Source organism: Pelophylax lessonae (assembly GCF_965119305.1).
Source record: "Pelophylax lessonae genome assembly, chromosome: 10".
In the NCBI taxonomy this organism is placed as follows: domain Eukaryota; kingdom Metazoa; phylum Chordata; class Amphibia; order Anura; family Ranidae; genus Pelophylax; species Pelophylax lessonae.
Window position 1 is genome coordinate 159,256,557 of NC_138777.1, and position 9,726 is coordinate 159,266,282.

Below are 9,726 nucleotides of genomic sequence, written 5' to 3' on the forward strand. Positions count from 1 at the left end.
TACTTTAAATACATTTTTATACAACTGTAAGGAAAAGACATAGCTAGCTCTATCTATGAGATGGGGCTTGGAAGGCTTTTGCCTTTGGTTAGGTCCTTCTAGGAAATAAAAAATGACAATGCTTCCTAACTGTGTATATGATTCCGATAGTGTTCCCCTGTAGTACGAAGAAAATGAAATTCAAACATTACAGGTAATTGGGCTTGAACAATTGTAAAACTAATATTATATACATTTTCCTTTAGAAAAAGAAAAAAACAGAAGAGAGCAGTGCTCTACAGCAGGCATTATGGCAGGAGACGGTGTCACACAAAATAAACTAAGCAGCAGTAAGTATGGTATTTAATTCTAACAGAATCTGGAAGTAGGAATGGAAATAATGTGCTTTTTTGTTATGTTTGTTATTGGCTTATTTTTTTTTACCAATTATTTGATGCTGAAAAGTTTTATTTTTTATCTGAGGGTCAAAATATATTCAATCTAAAATGTAAGTATGTAATATATACAAATGTAAGAGTAAGGCACAAGGTACAGTAGCCTCAAGGCAATCAGTCAGTAACCAGCTTGATCTTCAGTAACCTTCTAAAGATTAAATGTAATTGGTTGACAACATAAATAAACCCCTGACCACCATGTGAGCACAGACCTGGTAAACAATGGTTTTGTTAGAAAACAAAGCCATGTATTTTTTGTAAGCAAATTTTGCCTAAGGCTGGCCATACATGTTCAATTTCCTTGTACAATTTTTCTTTATATTTACCTTAAACTATGTAGTGTAAGGGCCTGCCTAATTGGATATGAATGAAAATTGTTTAATTTTGACCTCCTATTATATAGTTTTTGGTAAATCAAAAGGAAAATTGTACAAGAAAATTGAACATGTATGGCCAGCCTAAACAGTCAAGATGGTAAAATTTGAGATTCATTTTGATTACATTTTGATAATTTAGTGGCAAAATCTTTAATTTCATAGCAAAGTATTTTTCAGGCAAATCTTTCTGCTCAACCTAGGTGTAAATTATACTGAAATTACCTGATGTCTGCATCAAGCTAGTTAGTTTACTGAATTCAGTTGTTCCACAACCGTGGTTAAAATGAGGACAGGATGTGTATGAACAGCAATTTCAAGTCTGTCATTCCTGACATTATCTTACTATGAGCATCTCTCTTGACATTGGCAAAATGGCCTATATTTCATTAGGTGTGGTCAGATTAAATAATGATTGCCAAGAATAATTAAACATAACTGGGTCAGAACAGATCATTTTTTAGGGTTAGCTTCTGACCTACTACATGTATGTGATCAGGTTATCTGTCTGGTATTTGGTGGCATACTTGGTAATATTTGATTTTTTTTTTTTGTTTCCTGAGATGTATTATGTTTGGTACACAAAATATATATTTTTTTCATATTACATATGCATTACACTAAAGTGGTAGTAAACCTTAAAACAAATATGTTATATATTGCATCTTACCTATCCTGAAATGTGGTGGTTACATTCGTTTTTAAGTTTTTTTTTGTTTATGAAAAAAGCTTGAAAACCTAACAAACATACTATAAGTGACAATACGACTATGTTCATGTTCCCTATGACCTGTTTATACACTTTTGTTGTAATGCCTTTTTAATTGCTGCTGGCACCTGTACTCCATGGTGTCATTCAGGACTTTTTTTTAATATTGCTTTATTTTCACATTGCAGGTTGCTGTAATTGGAAAAAGTGTAAGTATAAATAATATCATGCTTCAATTTCGTTTTCCTCTCTATCACCAAAAATGATGGATCCTTTATTAGGCTGTTCACACAGGTTGTCAACAAGCATACAGTCCAGAATGCTTTACAAACGGATTGTCCCAATTATATAATTGTACACAAATAAATACAATTCATATAAAACTTTAGTTTCAAAACTTTGGCCATTATAGTTTCCTTTAAGATAGGTTTGGGTCAGTGTCTGTCATTTACGTTAATGTAAAAATAATCTTTCCTGGCAATTAAAAAAAAGCATGCTAGGCAAAATAAAAGGAAACAAAAAGAATCAACTTTTGCTTTTTTTCCAAAATGCCCATATATGTCATACACATATCTAGGGGGGCCTGCCAATGCTGATGACCTTCTGAAAGGTCTAGGGGTAACTACAACCAATCAGCCTCTTCATGGTAGGTACAAATTTCTCTGAGCTAAACAAGTATCATATAGAGTGTGACATGGTGCTGCAGCTTTTAGTGGCCATGGTAAAAGGTGGGTGTTCACCTAGAGTGACATACCTTTTTTACATCCTCCAGCATCAGCTTACTTTGCAATTGGCATTTGGTTGCATGATATTGTAGAGCTGCAAGGGAATTCAATTCAAGACTTTTAAGATCATAGCTCTGAACAGGGAGCAGGAAGCAAAAGTATAAAATGGCCACCATGGGTTACGTACTCTGGGTCCTGCTCTGATTGATGTCTGGGTGAAGTACCTACATTCAAGGCCACCACCACAACCCCAATTCTCCCTTGGCTCTTGCTAATGGCTACAATAACCTTTGAGCAGAGTTGTATAAAGTACTCGAAACCCATACTTGAGTAAAAGTACGAGTGCTCGATCAAAAAGTGACTTGAGTAGAATTGGAAGTGCTCGATCAAAAAGTGACTTGAGTAGAAGTACTAAAGTATTTAACAATTTTTGTACTTAAGTATTGCAAGTAGTTTTTTTTAATTTTGCTACTCAAGTACTGAAAGTAAAAGTACAAGTACTGTGTTATGTAGTTATTAAAGAATGAAGTCAAAAGTTTGAACATCATGTTGTTTTTTATTATTTCAAATGCAGCTTTTATTTATACATACAGTAGATGCGCTGATAATACACATGTTTTGAGCTTCATGAAACCTGCCATCTACTGTTCTGACAGTGGTAATTTTTATAATTGTAATGAGTAACTATGCAGCACAAAAAAAAATATTGGAGTAGAAGTATTGAAATCATTGAAAAAATGTAGTGAAGTAAAAGTGGAAGTAGGAGAAAAAAATTCTACTCTAGGAAAGTACAGATACCGCCTTTCGGTACTTAAGTACAGTAGTGAAGTAGTTCTACTTAGTTACTATACATCTCTGCCTTTGAGTCATATACCCAAAAGAAGCATGCAGTTAGTGAAGTCAGGAAGGTGAAAACCTCAACATGCTGGTTGTTACTGGGTATTAAAGTCATTGGAAAAGCCAGAAAACTAGCATTTTCAAAAGCAGGTTACCAGTGGCTACACTGTTACTTTCACAGCACAGATTTCCTTGTGTTAATTTTCCATGTTCATGTTCCATGTTTCAAATGGTTAAAAATACAAATAAAATAAGGTTATTGTTTTACAAATATTTTATAAACAAGCATACAGTATATTTAAATTCATTGTAAAATGATGTACATTTATTTCTATGGGCTGAAAATATTTAAACATTTTTTATTCTAGTGCTTCAGATTGCATTCTTTTTTGTATGGACTGCAATAGGAGTGGCATTCATTGTAGTAGGTAAGAGCAAAAATACAATTGAATTGTCCTAATCTGTTGTTTAATATGTACATATTTTCTGCAATGAATTATGGTTTTTATAGTAATAAATCTGTAAAATGTTTCTTCCTTTTATCACTTGTAGGTGCCATAAATTTAAACAGGTGTACTATACAGCCCTTTATTCCAATATTTATGATTGTTGCGGGAGCCTTCAGCTTTGCATACTGGATTATACTTCTATTGAGATGCTTCTGCCCCCTTCTTGGAAAGATCCTCGCCATTCTTGTTGGTCTTTTTGTGTTTGCCTGGTTTATTGCTGGTAAGGACATATTTAATGTTTCTAAAAACAGAACAAAGTTGCCTCTGTACACACACAGTTACCATCTAGAATCTCAGTATAACTCCATGTGGCAAATTAGTGAAGATGATGATCATAACTAAAGTTCTAGTTAATTATGGCAACCTTAGGCTAAATTCCTGACTTTACAGTTTAACATGCCGCATGAGATTATGACGCTTTGAAAGAATGGGAGCGCCAGACCAGCTTCATCAGGGCTAAAACAGGATGATGCAGGCACTTGGATTGGGAAGGCACTCCCATCCTTTCAAAACTTCAACAAACTCCTCTGGGGGTCCAGCAAGATCCCATAGTTGCTCGTGAGAAGCCTCTAGGACATTACACCACCCGTTGCATTAAAACTAGTGATCGACCGATATCGGTTCTTCGTTGCCGATACCAATATTTTGGCCAAAAAATATCGGTATCGGGCGATATTGGCCGATATTTTCGTTCATTAAAAAAAATATATATATTTTTATCACTTGACAGGTACTCTTGTGGAGGGATTTGGGGATCTAAAAGACCCCAAACCCCTCCTCTGCACTTAAAACCATTCAAAACGCCAAGTTTGGCTGTTTTGAATGCTGTCATTTTTTTTTAATCTGGTGTCCGTACCCGGAAGTGATGTCATGACATCACTTCATTGGTTATACCTTTAATTTGTACATATGTGAGTGGCATATTTAATAACATTTGTAAACTGAATTATGCTATGTGACATCATTTTACCCTTACATGAGAAATATTTGTTATATCGGCAATATCGGCCAGTTCCAGGGCCGATACAGATATAATAGCAAAAGTCAATACCGGCCCTCAATATATATCAGCCTTGCCGATAATCGGTTGATCCCTAGTTAAAACACATCTATATAGGGTTTAGCGCTCCTACATCACAAAAATTGCATGAAATCATGAAACATAGCATAATGCAGTTTCAACATTTATATTCCCAATGCCCTCTCAGACACAAATCAGTTGTCATATTAACTTATGAATCTCCCTAAGAACTCCAGACAAAAGAGGTTCCATGGTCACCCCTGTATCTGATGTTGCAATGCATCCATCTGAATATAAAGGTAGCTACTTCATGCTATTTCTTACTCAATGTGCAGTGTTTGGGATATTCAAAACCTAGGTATAGGACACTTTGTCCTACTTTGCAGTTTCAGAAAACTTGAAACTTAAGCAAACTCCAGCAATTTTGAGCCCCAAGCTCTCCTTGGAGTCAAGCAGATGAAATTTCCAAACTCATTATATACTCCTGGAGTAAAAAAATATAATGTGTTATTATTTATGGTATTAAAGTTTATAACACACTACAAACTACACAGAAACTCTGGACGGTGGTCTAGGAAGACCTGTAATGCTGCACAGTACTCTGGACGGTGGTCTGAGGAGGCGTATAATGCACACAGTGCTCTGGACAGTAGTCTGAGGAGGCCTGTAATGCACACAGTGCTCTGGACAGTAGTCTGAGGAGGCCTGTAATGCACACAGTGCTCTGGACGATGGTCTGAGGAAGCCTGTAATGAACACATTGCTCTAGACTTTGGTCTGAGGAGGAAGCTTGTAATGAACACATTGCTCTAGACTTTGGTCTGAGGAGGAGGCTTGTAATGAACACATTGCTCTAGACTTTGGTCTGAGGAGGAAGCTTGTAATGAACACATTGCTCTAGACTTTGGTCTGAGGAGGAGGCTTGTAATGAACACATTGCACTAGACTTTGGTCTGAGGAGGAAGCTTGTAATGCACACAGTACTCTGGAGTCTGGACGGTCGGGAGGCATGTAAATGCTGCACAATGCTAAACATGCCACACCACTAAGCATGCCACGGTTTCTACCTGGCTTACTGGGAGGGGAAATACTCACAGGCTTTACAGGTGGAGCTCTGAGGAAACCAGAAGTTTATGTGGGTAAATGTTCCCCCTCTCACAATTTTCTTTTATTTTTGTTCGTCGATTAATATTGATGAAAATGGGGGGTATTTTCGTTTAGTTTTTGTCACTGAAAAAATGCAGCTGACAAAAATTTTGATGAAAATTTTTTAGTTGACAAAATGAACACTGTTGTTATTATAGTTGTATTGTACATCACTATTGCCTTCGTCTGTCTGAATACCCTCTTTCTTTTTCTGTACTTAAAAAAAAAACATAAATAAAGATTACATAAAAAAATATGGAACAAGTAAGTAAAGTGTGAGGCTCGGTTCACATTTATGCGATGCGGGAAGGCTGCGAATTCGCAGCCTGTTCCCGCATCGCACGCGCACCCCCGGCAGTTCACACTGCCATATGCGATACGCTGGGGGTGTCAATGTAATCTTAACGACACCCCCAGTTTGATCGCATATCGCAGTGCGATCGTGCAGTTCGCACAGGATCGGATCGCACAAGTGTGAACCGCTGTGCGATCCGATCCTGATGCGGCTGCAAAAATGCCTCCTGTGCGTGTTTGCTCCGGGTGCGATGCGAATTTAGCCATACAAACTGTATGGCTAAACTCGCACCGCACAGCTGATCGCATGTAATGTCGGAGCAGTGCGCTCCGACATTACATGCGAACCCGGCACTCGCAGAAGTGTGAACCGGGGCTGAAGCTCACATCAGTTTGTGTAAATATTATTTGTAACTGAAAGGTGTTGTTACAGAAAATGCATTTGTTTGTATACCCAGAACTCTATGTTCTCATGTACTGTAAATTGATATATGTCAAAGTAATATTTGCAATATTCATGTTAAAGTAATTGTAAAGGCAGAATGTTTTTTATGTTAATGCATTCTATGCATTAGGATAAAAAAACCTTCTGTGTGTAGCAGCCCCTCCTCAGCCCCCCTAATACTTACCTGAGCCCCATCTCTATCCAGCGATGTTGCAGGAGAGATTCGGCTGTCTGGGACTTTCCCTCTCGATTGGCTGAGACAGCAGTGGAGTGCCATTGGCTCCTTCTGCTGTCAATCAAAATCAGTGAGCCAATAAGGAGAGAGAGGGGGCGGCACCTAGCCGGAATGGATACACAGAGCAGCGGCTTGGCTCAGGTGCCCCCAGCAAGCTGCTTGCTCCGGGGGCATGCGCCAGGAGAGAGGGGCCAGCGAGGGACCAGGAAAGAAGAGGATCTGGACTGGTCTGCGCAAAACCACTGCACAGAGCAGGTAAGTATAACCTGTTTGTTATTTTTAAGCAAGAAAAAAAAAGTGACTTAAAGTGATACTTTAGTGGCTTAAAGAGATACTAAAGCCCTGTTTAAAAAAAAAAAAAAAAAAGCCATTCACAGATCTTATATTGCATAACTTAGTGAACTTTTCTTATTCTTATAGGCAGTGTGTGGGTGTTCAGTGTTTATCGACCCAACGCTGGGCAATGTCCTACTGGCATGTATTTGTTTGTTTTCTCCATCCTGATCATTCAGTGGATCTTTATTGGATTTGGAGTCATCGGCGCTGTGCTATCTTGCCTTTGCTGCAAGAATTCAGTAAGTGACTACTTAATATTAAAATTAACTTTTCAGGAAACCAGGCTGACCCCGGGGGGGCAATATATAAGGGGTCAAATGTCAGATTTATTTATATTTGCCAACTAATCATTCCCTAATTTATAATTATTCACCCATTTAAAAAAAAAGAGACTCACCACTACTTGAATTATCCTTGTGTTCAGTTAAATGTTTGTTATCATAATGTTCACCAAAAGCATTCACTTATTAACATTTACTACACTGAAACAAACATTCACCAACACCCACAAGCTGCAGGAATTAGCAGCCAGATTTAAAAAGACCCAAAAAATGTTACCAGCAAAATGTGACTAGTGAGGGGTGATTAGACCTCATTATAAACTAGATATGAAAACTAGATTGACAAATGATTAATAATACAATTATATTTATATTATCATAATAAATATTATCAGATCTTTTTTTTTGTTTTATGAGCATATGAATGGAGTTTATAGTTTATGTAAATCCTGAACAATGAATTTCTATAAATGTATATACAAGTGAAAGAATTTTATTATATTTTTTCAGTAAACACCAAAAATGCCTGTCGATCTTGCCAGAAATCCTAAATCATTGACCAACATCTTTTCATCTTTTTTTACAGTGTTTTGCTGAACTTTCCAAGTGTTTTAGTTGCTTCCCATGCTCAGAGGACTCCCAGGGCTGCAGTTGTCTTGAGAGCTGCAGCTGCCTTAAGTGCTGCAAGTGTTTCCAGTGCAGCAGCTGTTTGAAATGCTCCATGTGTGCAAAGTGCTGCGCTTGTTTGCCGTGCTGTGCTTCACAAGAACAATGTTAACACCATAGCAAAAACAACAGCAACTTTGTTTTTTAAATAAAATCTAGATTATCACAATGGTCACTGTTAAGACCTCAACTTATGCAGGATGGCATTCATAATGGTTCTTATTATTTTCCAGCATCAGAATTATTACATCTAAACTGGTCAAATATGTACAGCCATTTTGTACTGTTTATTTAAAACACTTTGCAAACACAGTTTTTTGTGTATGTTTTAACTAGTTTATCTGATGCATCTTTCCTGTTATGTACTTTACAATTTACCAGTGATTAGACTCTCAGAATGATATTAAAATAAACATGAATGGCTATTAAAATCACAATTTACTTGCATTGGAGACTTTTCATAGGGTACTGCGCAATCTCTACGCTTCACTTAAAGTGGTTGTAAAAACCATTCATGAAATCTGACCTAGGCACATATATCTGTGGTGTTTACATATCTCACTCCAAAGCTCTAAGTGCCATGTCTTTCCGCTGCTCCATTCCTCTATTATCAGCATAACTTCCGACAAGCTCCCTGACACACGAGATAAAAGCAGCTGGAAATTTGTGTCGGAGAGGGAGCTTAGAGGTAGATTAGCAGAGAGCATGTCTATTCTGACTGCATGTAACTTTGTTCCTTTGCCTATGTGGAGTGTGGGCATTTACCTTTCCTCCAATCAGCTCACACACACACAGTGTAAGCCCAGACGCCACACCCAGTGCTGGAAGAGGAAAAGAGATTTGTAACACGATGTGCACTTTCTAAAGAGTGTAGAAAGCTGAAGATAGCAGGTATACATGCAATACTTATGTAGGGAGATTTGTTTCATCTCTGTGTATCATCTGAGGCTGTTCAATTCACTGGGTATGAAAGAGGGTTTACATCCACTTTAAACTACAGTTATAAAAGACAAGGCTTATGAGAAAGTCACATATGGGAAACAATAGATTTATTTAAGTGGTACAAAAAAGTGATCATCTTCCTTACAAACATTGCCCATTGCTATAATCCAGCATTGGGTATACCAGAAGGTCAGTCAGAGGTAGGATACAGAAAACAACAAGCATAGTATGCAAATACAGTAGGTGACCTTTGTCAGTTTAGTGAGTTTTTTTGGATCTCTAAACTCTAAGGAAAACTTCAGTCAAGGAGAGAAACATCAGTGGACTTGCAGGCTAGCAGGTTACATTAACTTGGTATTTCTTTATTTTCAATTTCATAAGTACATGTGAAGTACCAAATTTCTATCACCTCAGTTTCCAGCTTAGGTGCTAATCCCCGGCATGGGTGTTGGGTTTGTCTGCTTTACCCCAATTCACACAGAATGCAAGATTAACATTAGAAAATGTTTCCCAATCATGCACTGAGCCTTTATGTTATAAGCAGATCTTTGTTACTGTGGGCTGCAGTTTGAAGTTGATCAATAGATTTGTGGCCAACAGTGAATGCAAAAACATGGTTCAGACCCAGGTAGGCAGCTGATTTTATGGCCTGTTTATTATTTATTTATTTATTTATTATTTTTGTCCAAGGTTCCCCTTTAATTCCCTGTGTAATATAGATTTGCAGTAAACAGTTATATGTCCCTGATGTATACATTTTATAACATGACAG

The 9,726-nt window shown here is 37.4% G+C and overlaps 1 protein-coding gene across 1 annotated transcript; it reads left to right on the forward strand.

Moving 5' to 3' along the window:
* Positions 1-3,452: 3,452 nt before the first annotated feature.
* Positions 3,453-8,507, forward strand: LOC309565613 (uncharacterized protein). Its single transcript, XM_082270568.1, has 4 exons — positions 3,453-3,507; positions 3,632-3,808; positions 7,150-7,304; positions 7,933-8,507. The coding sequence occupies exons 2-4, from the start codon at positions 3,682-3,684 to the stop codon at positions 8,122-8,124; spliced, it is 474 nt and encodes a 157-aa protein (XP_082126694.1). The 5' UTR covers positions 3,453-3,507; positions 3,632-3,681; the 3' UTR covers positions 8,125-8,507.
* Positions 8,508-9,726: the final 1,219 nt, after the last annotated feature.

Bases quoted from the DNA above. Each gene is read 5' to 3' on its own strand.
- LOC309565613 (XM_082270568.1), top strand. From the start codon at position 3,682: ATGATTGTTGCGGGAGCCTTCAGCTTTGCATACTGGATTATACTTCTA. The intron at 3,809-7,149 runs GTAAGGACATAT...TTATTCTTATAG, and splicing joins GTTTGCCTGGTTTATTGCTG to GCAGTGTGTGGGTGTTCAGT. The intron at 7,305-7,932 runs GTAAGTGACTAC...CTTTTTTTACAG, and splicing joins GCCTTTGCTGCAAGAATTCA to TGTTTTGCTGAACTTTCCAA.